General features: G+C 41.0%; 1 protein-coding gene across 1 annotated transcript in view; it reads left to right on the forward strand.

Moving 5' to 3' along the window:
- b3glcta (beta 3-glucosyltransferase a) overlaps positions 1-19,328 on the forward strand; it is a 59,950-nt gene that overhangs the window by 26,751 nt on the left and 13,871 nt on the right. The window contains exons 4-10 of the mRNA XM_018765189.2: positions 5,259-5,368; positions 11,447-11,523; positions 11,757-11,868; positions 13,922-14,058; positions 14,181-14,244; positions 15,815-15,946; positions 16,675-16,744. Coding sequence (XP_018620705.2) covers positions 5,259-5,368; positions 11,447-11,523; positions 11,757-11,868; positions 13,922-14,058; positions 14,181-14,244; positions 15,815-15,946; positions 16,675-16,744 — 702 coding nt within the window. The remainder of the gene's footprint in view (positions 1-5,258; positions 5,369-11,446; positions 11,524-11,756; positions 11,869-13,921; positions 14,059-14,180; positions 14,245-15,814; positions 15,947-16,674; positions 16,745-19,328) is intronic.

A 19,328-nucleotide genomic window follows, 5' to 3' on the forward strand; every position in this document is an offset into this window, starting at 1 on the left:
GCATAGCATGTCGACGCAGCTCAGCACAGCAGCCTCAGAAGTGCTTTGTACAAGAAGGGCTGAAAAAGTACAGAGCCGCACAATGGAAAGCGAGCTTTTCGTTCGTCGTCGCTGGCGTGTTTGTGCTTCTCCTGCAGCTTTTGCAGGTTGGCCACACCTGATACGGAGCTCTTTGTGACATCTTCTTCAGTCGTGTTGTCGCACAGGTGCTTCATCTGAGCAGCTTCAGCGAATGGCACATTGTTGGGATACATAGTGATTGAAATGTGAGGCTTTAAAATTCGCAGGTCGCTCTGCTCTGAGGGGTTTGTGGAGGGTACGAGTGATGTAGTCATGTTACAGTGGTAGAGGTTTTGAATGGGGGGCTTATGCTTCTGGTTGTGTTCTTTCCAGCAGTTCCAAAAATGTGGCCTGTGGAAACCATGGCCCAGCAGACACTCGTGAGTGTCCGTGGCTCCGTGAACAAGTGGCAAATATATTCAGGACCTTTCTGTGTTCCCCTAGTGTGTGTTTTTTTTTTTTTTTTTTTTTTTTTAAAGAAAAAAACATTTAAATGAGGTAATTGAATCTAATTGTGGGCGTTTTTGCTCCATCACAGTACAATACGGTTTATTCTTATATAACAGTCTAGTCTGAAGCAAGACAGCGCTTTCACTGATGATAAAACAGATGACAAATCATAAAAAGCTGACAATTGACTGACAAATACATATATAAATTTTAAAGTTGCCTCAATAAATACATGAAATGATTAACACAGATGTTCTTTAAGATGCTAAAGTCATGACAATGTATATGACATAATGAGGGATGATGATGATCATTAAGTAGACAACTAATGAATTGTGGAAAACTGAGGTTCACATTTAACTTACAACCCCACTTTGAAAAAAAGTTAGGACAGTATGAAAAATGCTAATAAAAACAAGGAGTAATTTATACATTTATTTTGACTTGTATTCAAACAAAAACAGTATAAAGACAAGGTATTTGATGTTTTACCTAATCAAATTGTTTTACCTAATCAAACCTATCCTTGCTCTTAGAAGGCAAGGTCTTTTTTTGGAGGCTCATTATATAGTTTAATATAACTTCCCACCCGGTTAACATCATCCATTTCTATATAATCTTATTTCAACATGTCACATCGTTATTAGTCCTAAACTACCCCGTCCCAACTTTTTTTGGAACGAGTTGCAGACATCAATTTCCAAATAAACATATATCTTCAAAAACAATGTAGTTGATTAGGTAAAACATGAAATAACTTTTCTTTATACCGTTTTTGTTTGGATACAAGTTAATTTACAAATCACTCCTTTTTGTTTTTACTGGCGTTTTCCATACTGTCCCAGCTTTTTTGGAGTTGTAAAACCAGAACACGGTCTTTGTTATACATCCGTTGTTGGGTGTTGGACTCAGGCTACTTGTTGGAAACGTACTTTTTGCATTATACACCAAAGACACAGCTTTTATTGGAATTTGGGTTCAGCCCTTGCTCAGTCTGTATGGAGTTTACATGTTCACCCAACATTTACATGAGCTTCCTCCCATAGTCCCAAGACAAAAACAGAAGAACACAATGGTAAACCACTTCCATACCCTCTCTTACCTTAGAAACCACACAGGAGACTTTTTAGAGTTCATATTGACACAGTGGCACTTGCAGTTACCTTCACTCTTTACCTTATACACAGACAAGGACACACACCGGCCCTGTGGTGAGATTGTGGTCATAACACATATTATGAAACAGTTGATGCAACTGAAGTCTGTAAAGCATTTTTAAAGCAGATTTTAATTAGTTTATATATGAGCTTTCAAGTGTGTGTGTATAAAATATGACAAGTAGTCCCTCTCACATGACCAAAGCCACATGACTCGCATGTAAATTAGTTGATTACCTTGTGTATGATTTACATACTTACCCTCAGGAAATTTACCAGCCCAGAAATTGTTTTTATCAGCAGTCATTGAAATGCCTTCACCATTCGTAACGCTCATTGTTGTTAACTTAGAAAATTATTGCCTGCCTCACTGTGTTCTCGTTAACTGTTTACAATAGTTTGAATTAAGTTTTGTTTTTTTTTCCCCATTATCTTCGAAATTATCATGCTGCCCTGTGTTCTTACAAGTACAAACATGTTTTAACAATGCTTATACTGTCTTCTTGAACAAAGCCATCAGCTGAACTAATAATAGTCATAAGTGTTAATTAAAGGATTATAATTGTTTTGTTGTATACTATATGTATGTGTCCATTATTGCTTGGTGCCGGGTTTCAGTTGTCCTGACCCTGTACCAGAAGCATGAGGTTGTGAGGAAGGGTACAACTTGGAGAAGAAAGTGGTGGTGATGATTATTATTAGTATTATTGTTGTGGTGCCTTGCAGTTAGGCCTGGAAGAAGCTGACCCAGCTATGACCAGTGGAGATGCTGCAAAGGTAGCTGTTATACTTTTTCTTGTACCCCTCCAGCACCAAATTCTGGCAGACCCACTTAGTGAAACTTTATTGCCGGTTCTTTTGGTTATCTGAAAAAGGTTTATACTTTTAGAGGGTTTTGCCTGGTGCCCATTGTGTGGGGGGGGGTCTGGGGTTTGAGCCTTGCTTGGGGTGCCTTGTGATGGACTGGCGTCCCATCCAGGGTGTGTCCTGTCCAGCCTTGCGCCCTGTGTTTCCGGGATAGGCTTTGGCTTGCCGCCACCCTGCTCGGGATGAGCGGTTGTTGCTGTTGGTTGGTTGGTTTATACTTTTGAAAAAATTGTACACGTTTTAGTATTTCTTTTTTCTTTTGATCAGTGCACTTTCTGGACTTAAGCCATATTTCTGGTTCAGTAATACTGTGAAAAGGAGATAGGCAGTAACTAATAAGGCCCTTTATGCGGTAACGCTGTTTATGGCGGGCTCTGCGCTGATATAGGCTCGACTCGAGCTTCTCAACCCGGAACAGTAGGCCTCTGGACAGATGCAGCTCTTTTATCTGCGCTTGCTCTGTGGAATAGAAACTGAGTGAAACATTGGCGTGCACACACTATACGCATACACACAGACTCAATTCAGCTCTGTGATTATAGGACATTCTAGCACAATAAATCATTTCGACCCATGTGTCCAGTGTGAAGGTGCTCCCCCCCCCCCCCCGCATTATGCCCCCCCCACCTGCACTTGCCCGCTGCAAAAAAAATGATCCGCTGCGATTTTAATTCATGGCCAAGCAGGCCTCGCAGTAAGCGCAATGAAATCCTCTTCTGCTTGTCATTGAGAAATGCCTGCCTGCCGTCCAAACCGCCGCCGTATAATCCCATTGATTTATCGATTTGCCGGCTTTGTGGAGGGAAGGACGATCCCGCAGGATGGGGAAGATTCGATGAGGAGGACCCAAGGGGAGAAGGATGCAAGCTAGAGAAGAGGATACCCTCCGATCGGCACAACCTTGTTTCTCATGATTAATCGAGCTATTTAAAAAAGGGCGTGGCCAGTGGATTTACCCTTAATGACTTTCTTCTTTCTTTAAACAGCCTTTCTGTGGTTCCACATCAGGAGACGATTACTCACGCAAAGAGAGAGGGTCTCGCTTCCCATCAGAAGCTTACAGAGGATTCCAGATGCCAGTGTTATTGCTCTTAGCACTCCCTGTAAGATGGGGTCCATATGAGCTAATGCGCACACACATCGGGACAAGGCTTAGAGCAGTCATTCGGTATGCAGAGGGTTGAAGAAAAGGGGTCCTCTGGTCTCCAAGCTCGGCTGCTTCAGGAGCAGTCTGCCGGAGTTCCATGGTGGGGGTGGGAGGACGGTTAGCTGCAGATCAATACAAGCTTTGTGAGGGAGACCCTCTAGGTGCTTGCAAGGTCCAGCTGCTTTACACTCCAAAGATATGACACTGACACAGCATTCTCCCTCTGGCCCCTGCACTAATCTATCACTTGCCTCCGGGAAAGGCTTTGAACAGTGGGGCTGAAGAGCGGGTCATCATTGCGGTGTGGTCAGTCATTGTCAGTTCTGTTCCTCTCCCCCTTCACCTGTTGTATCTGTCCTCTCTTTGTCACTGAGAATCCCCCACCCACCCTCTATATCCCCTAGTTTCATGCTTCTATCGCTGGAGCACACAGCTTTGTTTTGTGTTTTTTTAAAAATGCCTCTGTGTATCTCATGTTACTCAGCACAATTTTTAAAAAGCTCAGAAGTGGAAACAGAAGGAGAAATAAAAAGCCTTTCATCAGTAGTTACACCACTACCTGCAGTGTGAGGAGATATGAGTGGTACTATGGGGGACCTGCACCCGCTGCCCTCCTCTCTCTCGCTGTTGCTGTTTTTCCGCTTTGGTCCCAGTTAGAAAAGCTACATTCCCAAAACTTTACTCTGCTGCGGGAAACGAGATGGAAGCTTATGGTGTTTTAATGAGTGGGTTTAATTACCTTGAACAGAATGACAGGTCGTTTCAAATGACTTAGTGAGTTTGGAAAGGCGGTTCATTTTTAGCCTTGGAATAATCTGTCATGGATCGTGAAAATGTCATGGCAAATCTCCATAGGTCACTAGTTTCTGTGGTCATATTTACACCTGTTTTTTTGCTGGATCAAGCTTTTTTTGTGGCTTTGAGCCATGGAGTCCACAGTGAGCTCACAGGTACTACAGGTGCAAGAGAAGTCCTTTTACTGGGGATAGAACCCCACATTTAAAACTGCTAGGTCATCACTCAATATATAGGTTTATTATCTTTTTTGAAGGGTTTAATAAAGCTTTACTATTGAAAGGTGCTGGGTGACATGGATTTGAAGGACAGGTACCCTGAGGTGTTTAACTGGGGCAGGTGGTGTAAAGGTTGGTGCTGCCGTCTTGCACTCAAGAGGACCTGGGATCAAGCCTCACCCCCTGCTGTAGTACCCTTGGGCAATGTACTTACATTACCCTTAGCTGATAGAATAAAAAAAATTTCCCCGCTGTGCAAATGGGTAGATCACTGCAAGTAGCTTAACATTGCATGCCATTTTGGAGAAAAGCATGAGCAAAATGAATAAATACCTGAAATAATAAGACAGGAACATGATAAAAACAGTAATAAAACAGTTGAAATGTGTTTAAAGCATTACGATTTGTCTTTCAGGCTTTGTCTTTCTGTTTGTTACTGAAAGGTCCATTCTCTCTGTTTCGGGTATGAGCTCTGCTGACTCTTGGTGCACTTTTGGTCTTGAGTTGGGCTTCTGGGATTCCCAGTCGCGACGTGCTGTGAATCTTATTTTTCCTCTTTCTCAGACTTACAGGAAGTGGTGTTCATCATTCAGAGCCAGAAGAACTCTGTCCACGTGGAACGTGCTCAGAAACGGCAGGCGGAGCTTCTTCAGCAAGCACAGAAAATTGACCAGGTACTGCATCCTGCATCGCTTCGTTTTGTGTTATCTGGACCAGTAGTCAGAACCACATACTGAATGACTCTGTAATCTTTCAGAACTATCCACCAGTTCAGTCTGTACACCTCTTAGATCTACATCTGCCCCATCACTGTGTTTCAGAAACAGCTGAGGAGTTGATCAGTACCATCCGGACCATATTGTAGGACTCACCCCAAATACAGCCAAAGGCCAGTGCCAGCAGCATCATGTCGATGCATTTTTATAACATCTCTGGGGTGCTGTAATTAAAAGTGCTTGGGAGTTTTATGTTTATAGCTGTGGGGGTGAGGCTTCAGGGGACAGACAGCAGGAGCTCCTGCTGGGTACACAAAGCTTTCAAAAGCTGTTACGCATCTTGCCTGTTTTTCCACATTCTTCTGGGTGCTCTATTTAATGTGCAGGCTGAAGTGTTGGTGTGGCACTAAATCAGTGCTTTCCTGGCCCTTTCTCTCAGAGGCGGGCGATGCTTGCCACTGAATTTTCAAATTGGTGTGTTGTTGTGGCTGTAGGGTCCACTGAAGGTCTTTTGGAACCACCCAAGAGTGTATGGATGGGCATTTTTTTCTGCTTTTTTCGTCCTTGAAAAAATCCCAAAGAAAGGTACTCTTTTTGTAAGGGGTATGTTTTTCTATTTCACCTTTCAACATAGTAGATATATGTATTGTCAAAGAAGAGACTTTTTTCAGTTTACTGATGTAGTTTGGGGCCCCGAGCACTAGGTGCCAGCATTGCTCTGAAATGACATGTACTGTAAGTTTCTCCAATTGAGAATTTGTGCGTGATGAGCTTCCAGTAAGGCAGAAATCATCGCTTTGTTTTTTGCTTAAGAAAGATAAGTCATATTGATCTTAAGTTTAAAAAAAATGTTCCATGAAGACGTTTGATATTTACGTGACCATAAGCGCAGCGCTTTTCTTTCTCAGGAACTGAAGCGAGAATATTTGACAGATCCGGCGTGCGCATTTAAAAACCGACAAGGCCTTCTCGCAGATGTGAGACGTTTCTAAATTTGGACAGTTCACGGCACATGTTCATCCGCTGCATGCGGTTCAACTGTCTGTTCAAAGCTCAGGCATCCAAAGCGAAGAGGAAAGCTGAGGAGAGAGAGGGAGGTACATTTAGGTTTCAGACACGTCCAGGGACCGAACCACTGTAGCCCCGATTGGAGCCATGTTCTCCCATGTCACCCGCTGGAGGAGAGTGACTCACAAAGCCTCTCGCTACTCTGTGAGAGGAAAATGTGTAAAGTCCTGTTTTGTGGGAAGGTCACCACCCGAAGAGCGATAGCTCACTTAGTAATTCTCTTTCACTTCCTCATTAAAGACTATTAAATGTTTCCAGTAAAGATTGACGTCTGGCTAATTTCCTGCCTACACTGTGGATCAGAGCTCACCAGAGCCTGGATGTTAATCACTGGAGTGAAAAGCACACACAGATGACATATAAGCAATCGTTGTTGCATAAAGAATATTCATATTTGGAAAATTAATAAAATGACTGAGATGTCCTTCTATGACAGCACTTATATCAGTGATCATTTGACTTAACCATAGCTCAGTCCCACTTTAACCTCACAAGCTTAACAAGCACAATAGTATATTTAATTGTACTAAAGCTCTTTATTGCATGCTTTGACATGCAGGTCAGCCGACAGTGTGTTACATTTTATTGCTAATGCGAAGATGATGGTGTTGTGTGCAGCGATAATGACGTGTCAGCACTATAGCACAGTACTTTGGAAACCTTTTTTTTGCTATATCTTAAGCAAAGGGTTTTTGGTTGGTCTTTCCTAACGTGTTGGTATTGTTTATGATTCTTTTTTCTGTTGTCTGATTGTTGGCCTTAATGCCCTTGCCATCTTCAGAAGTGACTGGTAAGTACTAAGGGCAGAGTGTGTGACAGAACATGCTTGAAGAAGGCTAGCAGAGATTGCACAGATGGTACATCGTAACACAGGCTGTTCAGGTCCCCAGCAGCTTGCAGGTGTCCAAGCTGTCCCTCAGAGGAGTCCCTTAGGCACTCAGGCGAGGTAACACATACTCTCAAGGACTGAGCCATTCGGTAGCTGAGCGAAGACCATCTGAAATACTGCACGTTCTCTGGAGCTGTCAGGCACCTATAGGTAATTGACTGTGAGAGGTGATCTGCTTTTCCAGCTGCAGCCGCAATAAGATGTGTTTCAGTGAGCCGTAGTAAGTTTTAGTGTAGGGAGGGGGAAAGACCTGCTGCCTGGCTGGCGCTCACTAGATGATTCCATGTCCAAACTTTGGCACTGCTGTTGGGGTGTTTTGGGCAAAGAGTATTGATATAGACTTGCAGAAAGATGACAGTTAAGGTAAGTATTAATTTCTCTCCTCAACACTTTGAATAGGAAATGTATGCAAATTCAATGTGTTGACATCTGGGGGTGAGGGGGTTCATGGCTGCTCTTGAAGATGGTGGAACATAAAGACCTTGCATCCTTTTTGTGGACTAGTATAGGTACTTTACATGTTTGATTGACAAGCATGAATATTCAGATAGTGCTTGGGAACACATACGTGAGGTTTGACATTGACTCTCAACCTCTGCTGAGAATCAGTGTAGTGGAAACCGATCACAGCTATGGTGAGTTCCAGGCTCAATTGCACGCAGGGGCCTTGCAAGTCAAAGGGATACCAGACCCACCCATGTGTTTCTTCAATTAAAGTGTGAGAAGGCTTGCTTGTTACATGCTATCAGATCTATCCCTGCCATCCCGGTTGTGTTCTGCCTTGAATTGGGTTTATTGGAGCAAATGTGCAGCAAAGAAGCATTCAGCGAAGTAGCTTAATGAAAATTAAATACCATAAATGTCATTAACTCCTTTCAAAATAATCAATTGAAATTTTACATGAGTCCCACAGATGTTCTTAAAATAGCAAACATTTTAAATGCGTGCAGTGTTAAGTTATTTGGGGAACATGAACTACTAAAGAGACTGTTATTATTTAATTTAGAACACATTATGCTTGGAATTTCTAGGTTAGATATACTAAACTCCACCTGGCTTTTTTCTCCCCTCCTCCCTTCCAATTCAGTGTGGGTAGTGGCTGGTTGTCCATTCCTGATTCAGGTGGCATCAAAAGAGTGTTTTTACACTGGTTCAGATGCCAGGTTCCCATGGGGCTCAGGTTTTCCCATGGTGCCCTGATGCACCAGCATTGATGAGCACAGAAATAATGGACTACCATTATAAAGCTAGAGTGGGGAAAAATGGGTTTTGAGGGAGCATCTTTCAAAGGAGCGGGCTGCTTGTTCCATAATTTGTGTCCTGTAGCTGAATGCTCTGCCACCTACCATTTCCAGACAAATTCTCAGAACTGTACACAGATTGACCTCTTGAGAATCAAAAGTATGATTTGTCATGTAGTCAATGAACAAAACAATGAGTTAAGGTGAAGGTAGGCCCCTCAGCACCCTGTAGGTAATGAGAATAAACTTGGAGTAGCCTCTGTATGATACTGGCAGCCAATGTAGGGAGCGAAGAATTGATATGACGTGCCAATAATTTCTGGAGTCAGTAATAATCCTCACTGCTGCATTAGGACCAGTTGAAAAGGTGAGATGCAGTTGTCAAGCTTTCAGGAGATAAATGCATGAAGTCACTTCTTGATGGCTAGTCCAGAGAGAAAGTACTTTAGTCTGGAGAGATTCCTCAGATGCAAAAAGCTGATCTTTCTGACTGAGTCGCGTCAGAAAGGGTTTTAAATTGGGCTTAAATGATAGCTCATGTATGAAGTTTACACCCAGTTTTTTCACATGTGATGGTAATGCTCAACTTAATATTATCCAAGTTCAATAGAGAGTTGGGTGCTTGGTATTTTAGGCCCCAGCCACAAAATCTCTGTTTATATGTCCTTTTGCTCATCTTCAGCAAGTTAAATACATGCTTCTTTCATATTATAGATTAAAAAATATTTTACATATATTTTTTTAACAATTACCTAAGAACTTAAAGTTCTCTTGTGTATTTTTGAATACCCCTGCAAAGTCTACACAAAGCACAAACATCTGAAGGTTATCAGTGTTGTTCACCTCAGTTTCAGTTTTAATACTTGTATGTAATTGAGCAGTAAGGTCACTGTATACAAAGCTGCTATTAAACATGTATTTAATGCAATTTAATGTAAATCACATTCATCTCCATGGCTGCAATGGAACTCCCCTTAATTATGTGTTTAAGGGCCTTTAAATCATTGCATTTGATTTAGGTCAAATATGCAGTGCTTCTCATTCTCATGGTCACTGCTTGTGGACCTTGATTCATGCTGTTTGTCAATGCACACGTGCTCTGAAGTTGATAGTCATGCTTTGATGTACAGAGCTTGAATGATCTATATTCGAATTGTCTCATCTTATGTCTTCTCGATGAAAGACAGTGGTGATTTAAATCTCAAGAACAGTTTTGTTGTAATCTGATGTTGCCAGTCAGTAACAAATACATTGGAAGTTGTGTGTTCTTGAGTCACCTGGTACTGTGAAACTTTTTAATTGTCCTGTTTAATTTGCTGTACGTGAATGGCTTCAGTGGAGAAATATGAATATTAATGAGCAGTAGTGGCAGAAATCCCAGAATCAACCCAAAGCATACTGCTAAAAGGAAAGAAGAGACAGGCAGGCCCACACCGGTAGAATACTAACACCTTTCAAATGCAGAACCTGTTCCAGGAAGCAGGCTCTCTGAAAATGTACTTGTGTGACATTTATTATGGAGCTGGCGATTGGTCTTTGAATGGCCCACTGGGTGAATGATCACGCTCCAGCCCTAATCCGCTTTCATTTTTCTTCTGCTTCGTTTTGAAAATTTGTTTACACGTTTTATGCAGCTCTTGTCTCAGGGATCAAAAAAAGATGTTTCATTATTTTATTTTAGATTTTGAGATTGAAAGGTGCTTTGAGCGTGGCTTGTTTGTGTGCAGTGTGCCAGTCTTAAGCGCTGTATGTCTGCAAACTGCCACAGATGGAGATTCGCACATCAAAAGAGGACAAAAGGGAAACAAGCTTGTGGCAAGACAAAATGCAATCATTGATATCATCCTGGATGAGAAGATTATCTGCAAATTCCTTAGACCAAAGTTTGTAAAGCAATACATTCTAATACCATAGTATGCAGGCTTCTGCTACATTTCAGAGGGATGGAGAGAGATTTTTTGCTGCAAAGTCCCATATACATTTCAGAGCAATTGCTTTAAAATTTCATCAGTTCGAAGGGCTAAAACATCTCTAAATGAAGTTGATTTCAGATTCTCTCGGACTTTTATTCCGTCTTTGGCTTCTGTTGACTGCACTATGCTTTGAACCTGTTGGGATTCAGTTTGGAGTTCCTGCTGGGTTTACTGTCCAAATTGCCATAAGCTGTAAATATACACATTGAAAAGAAAGTATATATGAATATAAATTATTATTTTTTTAAACATGTTTTCCCCTGTGTTTATGAAATATTGCCAAATAATTTTCCCTCATGATCTAGTATAGAGGTCTCTTCTTCCTCTGTGGCTTCTGGTCTTCTGATGGTGTTTCTCTGACTGCCCCTGGTCAGTGTAATAGTTGTGCACTGCTAGTGAAGCAATTAAGCAAATGATTTTGTAATCTATAAGTTGTTTGTTCAAGCGCCACTCCATATTACTGCTGCAGTACCTTTGAGCAAGGTACTTAGGCTGAATTGCTCCAGTAAAAACACCATGCTGCGTGAATTGGTTAGCAACTCTATCACTTTGGATAAAAGCTGAACCTTAAGATAATAATAATGAAGTTGGGTAATTAAAGCAGATAACTCTTCACCAGTTTAATCTTTTAGTTAAATTTATCAAAGAAATGTTGTGGTGCTTTGCTGAGAACAACTATAAATTTCAGACGTTTGATAAAATAGAACGAAGGCTCAGTTTTCTTCACAATCTTTCCACACAGTTAGGTATTTGCACAGAAGTTACCCTGCAGTACTATTTGGTTTACTTTCCAAGAACCTCCCTCAAAGCAGCAATGAAAATGTTGTGTTTTTTAAGCCTCTAACAGTTTGTTCATGTCCCTCAGCGTTTACCCAGCGTGCTACTACTTCACAGCCTGTCAGACAACGAGGGCGACTGGAGCATCCTTCCACTGCTGCCTTAGTAAGGATATCAGACTCTGTCACACTTCTCACCATCCTTTCAGTCTCCATGAAGCAAAGCTTTGACATAGCACTAGTTAACATCCCTCAGTCAACTGTATGTGACTTCTGTCTAGCAATAAATCCAACCTGTTACTCGGCACTAGATTAATTCAGTATAGTGAATCGGGACATGTTTATACCATCCATTGTTCTGCAGGCATGTAGTGTCTGCTTCTGTCCTCTGTCCTTCAGCCTTTCTGCAACTTTTGGTAAAAACTCATCCTGGATCCTGTTCCTTGAGGAACAGACCAATGTGAAGCTGGACCGGTTGCTCCACATTCTCAGGAAGTTTGATGCCGAGAAGGTAAGCCTGGCTAGTGACTCATCTCCTCGAAAGAGAAATGTGCCTCTGGTCCATTTCACACCAATGGGAAGCATGCAGGTGGCTGGAAGAACCTTCCCCGTTCAATTTACGACTCACCTTGTAGAAGGCGACGCATTTTGCTGAGACGGTGAATTGGGTTCAGAGTCTTTGATGGAGGATGGATGTCGGGTGCTCAGGTGGCGGAAGGAGCTGTCAGACCTGCAGGGCATCGTGCCTCACGTCCGCATCTGATTTACACCAGGTGTCATAGCCGTAATTACGTTGTTGTCACAGCATGTTAGTCAGTAGCCCATGTGCACGCAGGTAGCAACCACCCAGTTTGTTTGTTTTTGAGTGACGGGCAAGTAACTTAAAAAGCTTATCTTGATTTTTCCTGGAATTCAACAATTAGTACATGTCTTATTGACAGTTTATTTTGTTAGCTTTTATCAGGCTTTGGCCGTGGTTTAAACGTGTGTTATTGTGAGATAATCCGTTCTTGGAAAATGAAACCGTGTTAAACTCAAATTACTACTTGAACCCTGGAACTTTTGGGAACACAGGAAGAGAATGTAATATTTGGTGCATTATGATTGTTTTGCCTTGTGAAGGGCAGGGGAAATACAGTGGTTAGAGCTGCTGCCTTTGGACTGGAACAATCGAGGTCTGAGCATCTTTTTCCTGCTGTAGTACTCTTGATCGAAGTACTTACCCCTTGCTTTATTAAGCAAGTTGCTTTGGAGAAAAGTGTCAACTAAAATAAATAAATGTAAATGTCAGTAATACTGCCTGCCCACTCAAATACATAAATTGCTTGAGAAGCAATAAGATCTTGAACAGAACTATAGAAACAGGATACAGAGTAGTTTTGGGGACTTTTCTCATGTTTTGCTGTTACCTGTGACTCTGTTTTTAAAAAAAAAAAAAAAGCAGGACTGGCTGTGTATGGTATCTTTTCCAGTCAGATCAACAAGTGCAGTGTGAATGAACCTTGTGTTCATCTGTGTTTCGTTTTTTACAGACACACCTTCAGGCCCTCATTCTCTTCTGTAGGAGTGTAGAGTATAGGTGTGTGTGTGTGTGTGTGTGTAGCTGTAGTATATGTGGGACTGCAAATACTTTTTTCATGTACTGTACATATACACAATAGTAACCAGGCACTCTCATTCTCTGCCTCCACAACACAGATGCATAGACTGCTAATGCAGGGCAGGGGTGTTGTATTTTGTCTCATCTGAGGACTAATTGACTCTCTCCACCTACCTGGGGTGAGGCCATTCATACCCCTAAGTGATGAAGGACAAAGGAAGGTTAATGAGAGCAGACATTTGATTGATGGAGTAGCAGTTTCCATTTGTTATGAAAGGCACAAGGTTTAAAAAATGAGTTTAAAAAAAGCCTAGAATACAACATTTTGTGGCTTGTAGATATTTTTTTTTTAAATTTTACTTGAAGTGACATTTTTAAATGATGCTGTCTTTACTTGCTCACTCAGTATCGTTAACTGCTTACCTTTAGTCAGAGTAAGCAGGTTATGTAGGGTTTGCCATGTCTGAAATTTTGTCGCTATTCAACAAACTAAGAAGGTGTGCTGAGCAAAGTTCACAAAGAAAAATACAGCAAGGTTTCATTAATATTTAAAAATAGATTTATCTGACTCCTTTATGTAAGATGATTTACATTTGCTGGATGTACTATACTAAACTACCTGGCAGTAACTACCACTTCATTATAGACACATGGCTTTGGATAGAAACCAGAGCACCTAGATGAAACTTATGTGAACACAGAGAACATGCTCCTTGCAGACTGAACAGGGACCATGCCTACATCTAAACCTTCAGGCCAGGCACTCTGATGCACCACGCTGCTCAGAATATAATTTCAAATTATTATTGCCTAAATGTTTTATGGTCCTGCTTATTCTAGGAAAAACCACAGTGGATCAGTGAAATAACAAAGCTGATGGTTATGAAAGTATTTAGAGAGCACCGAGGTTGAACTTCGTGGTGAATGTGACATCATTAGCATTGTGACCTCTCTTGTTCCTCAGGAGTGGTTCCTGGGAAAGCCGCTTCATGACGATGAGTCCACCATCATCCACCACTATGCCTTTGCAGACAACCCCTCTGTCTTCAAGTACCCTGACTTTGGTGCCTCCTGGGCCCTCAGCTTGCCACTTATCAACCGGTCTGCTTCTTAATTCATCATCTTTTCCTGCTAAAAAAAAGAGAAATCCAAAGGACTAAGATTTTTCCAAATTATTATTTTATATTGCTACTGATATCCAATAGACTTTTTTTTTATTCCAGGCTTGCAGAAAAGGTCAAAGATGAGCCACTTAAGTCTGATTTTACCATTGACCTGAAGCACGAGGTGAGAGGATACTTTTATTTCATGAATCTGTTGTGATGACATAATTCTGAACTATTCACTGTGTATCTTTTTAAGGGAGTAATGATGCTGTTCCATCCAGTTCATTGGGTTAATTCTATATTGGTCTCCTAATTTACAGTATTAACAATTTAGCCAGTGTTGTTTTTCATTCTCTTTCAAACAGATCTATTTCAGAGTTGGAATGTGGCAAAGTCTTATCCTCCATGTCTGAGCCCTGATGACTGAGACTTCAATATTCAGATTGTATCAAAAGATCAAATAAACTGCACTTCCCTTCATAATTTATATTTTTATCCAGGAAACATTTCCTCCAAGGACAAGCAAGAAATGTACTTCTATCCTACTTCTGTTTGTAGGCTCTTTACTTCTTTCGTTGATTTATTACCATGTTTACTTGCATCTGCGAACATCTATATTCCCATAAAGATAAATTTCCATAGCAGTTTTACTAAATTGACCTTGTAATCGCAGAGGCTCTGGTACATTTCAGCACATGGTTTGATTTATTGTCCTCCTAGGGACCAGACTCCCTTTCATTCACTGTAACTCTGATGCAGTGTCTGGACTGATGCAGCTCCTGGTGGCATTTACTGACTTTTAAAGCGGCATATGATAACTGTGTGATCACAAAAACTGCAGACTGATCGCTAGATTGATATACAAGGGGACTTCCTGTCTTATACCAGTAAATTATATGATGATAACTAAGTTTTTAATTTTAATCTCATTACTTTATGGACATTTCTTATAAAGAAAATTCATGTCCCTTAAAACCTTTTTCAAGAAACAGGAAAGCATTCAGCACTGCATGTAGTCCATTTATAAAGAAATGAAGCCCTGCATTATCTTCATAAAGACACTTTTCACTATCTCGTGATCCTTTGTCCAGCCTTGCGCTTCAGCTGTACTGACATGTTTGGGTTGTACAGACTGCTTGTCTTTTATTCTTCCTGTTTTTTTTTTCTTCTTAGACTTGAAAAAAACAGCTGTTCTGTCATAATTGACATTGTATCCTTGCTGTTTTGCTATATTGACCTTAGTGCCCACTACAAGCTTCTTTTTTGTCATTAGATTTTATTAATTTTTATTATGAACAGTTCACAGAACACAATGAACAACCCATATACTTGCAGTCTTTAAGCAACCCCCTTTCTTATCCCAACCCTCTGAACTAATGAAATAGAGTGCATTTTGGCAATAGCAACCAGCTACTTCAAGTCCTTAATGAGGATTTTGGAATTGTCATTAAGGTGATGAAAAGCAAAGTCCACGAGGAGAGTGTATGCCAGTCAGTGTCGAGATATAATCGACAACCTCAAATCAAAAAAACATATACTTCTAGACAGTCCCGCATAGTACTACTATAAGCTTCTGTTATAATAATTGGCACGCATAGATCACGTTATAAATATATTGGCTCTGTATTTGTATAGACTGTTTATATTTGAGTTTGCACTGAATGAATGAACGAACAAACAAATCTCACTTGCAACTGCTGGGTTCCAGTTCCCACCTACACCTGGTAAAATAGATCTCTGGCCTGTTTCAGATTGCACTTTACATTTGGGATAATGGAAATGGGCCCAGTCTTACTGCAGTGCCTGAGCTGTGCACTTACCCTGAGAAGGATCCCAGATCACAACACTGTGCCACCACGTTGGACACGTACCTGCCAGTCTGTGTATGTATTCCATGAGTGTTTCTCAAGCATGTTCTCAGATAGGTCACAAACTCCAGCCACTCACCATATTTTTCATGCTGAACATTTTCCTTTGGCTGCCCATAGGTACCTTTGTGCCAGTGGTCAGAGTTGTCATCCCGCAGTACATCATAATCTAGCTGTTATCCTTTCTTTTGGCCATACCCTTATTCTGTGGTGAAAATGAAAAGAAACATTTCTTTCTTTTTTTTTAATGAAATTTAAACAGAATCGTGAGTAGGTCTTGGAGAGGATTGACAACAATGAGAACCTCAATAACCTCCCCAGCAGACTGTATTCCTCTCTAACTCTGACTAAACTCTCCAACATCAGCTGTACTCTACTGCTTGGTGCTGCAGAAGGCCATTTAATTTCTGTACTATCAGTTAATTCGGTCTCCTTGTGATCCCAGCTGAGGAATTCATTCTTTGACAACCGTTAAAGCAGGCTACAGACTGCAGTCTCCAGGACATCCGCACAGGGACACCTACCAATTTTCTTTAGAAGGCAGCTGTTTTGGGCTAATTTGAACATCACAAAGAAGCCAAAAAAAGACCTATAATATGTAGCATCCCACCAGTGACAGGAAGATTATTGCCTCTGCTGACATGTCTGCAGTCTTTCTATGTGGCCATCTTTTTTTTTATTAGTTTATTTCAGGGTATGAATAAAGTTTATTATATGGTAATAATTTGTTTTCTTATTCGAAGGGGATGCCTGTGAAAAATGAGGACATCTTTGTTGCTGTGAAGACATGTAAGAAGTTCCATACAGAAAGAGGTCAGTTTTGTTCTGATGGTGCCTAGGGCTTATTCTGTGTATCCTGTACCACACAAGCTCCCTTTTACACTGTTACATTATTATACTACTACACAGATGCTTTTGCCGAAAGCCATGTGCACAGCTTAGTTTCCCCCCCCCCCCATTTACACCACTGAATATTTTAAATGAAGCTGTTTAATTGAAGGCACAGCAGGTTTGGCCAGTGCCCGTTGTGTGGCCGGTCTAGGGTTCGAACCCTGCTTGGGATGCCTTGCAACAGACTGGCGTCTCGTCCTGGGTGTGCCTCCCCCCCGGCCTTGCGCCCTGTGTTGCCGGGTAGGCGCTAGCTCGCCGGGACCCCGCTCGGGACAAGCGGTTGTTGACGGTTGGTTGGTTGTTTGTTTAACTGAGGTTAAATGCCTTCTTATCGGTATGTTGTTTTAATCTCAAGTTAAATGTCTTATCCAAGTTCAAGTTGCAGATTTATTGTTCTACGTATAGTGCGCATTGAGATTCCTGCTTGCGTGCTTTGTGCAGAATGTGACAATAATAAATACAGACAGCCCCCAACAATAAATTAATACACTAAATAATAATAAATACAATAAATAAATAGACAGTAAATACAGCAGTTACACTTAGTAGTACGTTGACTTTCAGTGTTGGGTGTCGAGAGTGTGCCCCCTCCCAACATCATTACCTTTACAGCAGTAGAAATCACACTGTACCTGGCTACATGCTTAATCGCAGGATAAGTAGTGACGTTTTTTAAAATATGTAGTTGTCAGACTGACAAAACCGACCGTACAGCTTATTAAAGGCCTGCATTGACTGGTTTGATAGTATTGTGCCTCCCACAGAGCTCTATTTCAGGTGTGATATTTACTGTTGTACAAACAGGAGGCTTTGCCAAATTGTTCTGTTTCCTTTTTCCAGTCACCCAGTGTTAAGAAAGCTTTCCATCGACCGAGCAGTATGTATTTCTGCTGCTTTCTATTCCTTCACCATTGGGACAAAACAATGTGAACACAGCGGGATGTTATTTATTTGACCTTGCTCGGTCTTTGATCCCCAGGCCTGCTTTAGGCCAGTTCTCATACTATCTCATGCTTGGTGAAGCTGCTCATCGATAAATAATGTCAAGATAAGGTAACATCACAGCATCACCCTCTGACTGAAGTGGTATATTCAGGCAGGCTATGATTACCCTCATTATGACCTTATCAGTTTCTTCTAACTGCAGACATGGTCCCTGTGGACTCCGGGGTTATGCTTAAGTCTCCATTAGAATAGCTCACACATGGCATCAGCACAGATATTCTGCAAAGAAGTGAGTAGTGTGTCTAGCAGTGTAAGTCACCTTGGTGAATAAGGTGTGTGGGTTAGTAACACTACATAGTACCCATTGTAAGTCGCTTTGGAGAAAAGCGTCTGCTAAGTGAATAAATGTAAATGTAAAGAAGCTGTTGTACTGTTATTCTGGTATCCTGTCTAGGTATTTTGTTTTAAAATTCATTGAATATCATTGTCTTATATTGTGTGGGTTAGTGTATGGCAGCCTCAGTTGCATTTGAGTTTTCTTTCCATTGGATTTGACTGGACTGTGTTGCTGAACTACAGAGTAGTTTATATTTAATATGTAAGTAGCTAGAAGATTGGGACATCAGTGATCTCCAGAGATAGAGATCAGACTTTGCATTGATAATTTTATCCAGATATTATTGTGATATTCTGTAGCGTTTCTGAGTCCTCATTGCAGATTGTAATTAGTTTCTCTTCTTTTTAAAGAACATACATTCCGGCCGAGCATTGTTTAAAGTTTTTTATTTTTTTTTTTAAACACGTGACACTTTCAAGTTGTGTTGTGATGTTATCAGAATATCAGAGCTCAAAGCAATTTATGGTTTGTTCATAACTAATTCACAAGCCTTAATTAAGAATCTTATTTAAAAGGAGAATTTGACATTTGTCTTGGGGGGAAAACAGCATTTATTCTGTAGTTGCGCTTATTCTTTAATAGTTTTCTGAATATTGAAAAAGAATTTCCATAAGACATTTTATAAATCTGCATTTAATGAGGCTTCAGTGTTCCAGCTAACCCTTTACCCAAATGTAAATGTAATATTATCTAATGTTTTAAATTATTTCAAGAACTTCCCTTGGAGAACCAGTCACTAGGGATTATTCCAGGTATTAAGAATGGTCTACCTTGCAGGCAGATATTTTTCCCTTGTTAATATTTAAATAGCTTTGTTTTTGAAAGAATGTGGGCAACGAACTTTTTGGTAAGGTGAAGGATTAGGGATCTGGATAGAAGGAGGAGGAAGAACAGGATGGGACTAGGAATAACATCTAGAGGCAGGAGCATCAGTGGAGGTGAAGGATGAAGAAGGGGCTACAGTAGAGTCTAGGAGGTTATGTTCAGTTTCCCCCCCCCCCGCTTTAAACAGACCTGGAGTGCTGGAATGGGGGGGGTTGTTTTAGTTCTCCTTATTCCACTCACAGTCCTGACTGAACCAGTGCAGTAAGGAAACCACCTCGACTACACAGTGCCATTTTGGGATTGTGAACTGGGCTTTCCTGAAATGGGAGTTTCTTATCC

This window comes from Scleropages formosus, chromosome 10 (assembly GCF_900964775.1).
Source record: "Scleropages formosus chromosome 10, fSclFor1.1, whole genome shotgun sequence".
Taxonomy (NCBI): Eukaryota; Metazoa; Chordata; class Actinopteri; order Osteoglossiformes; family Osteoglossidae; genus Scleropages; species Scleropages formosus.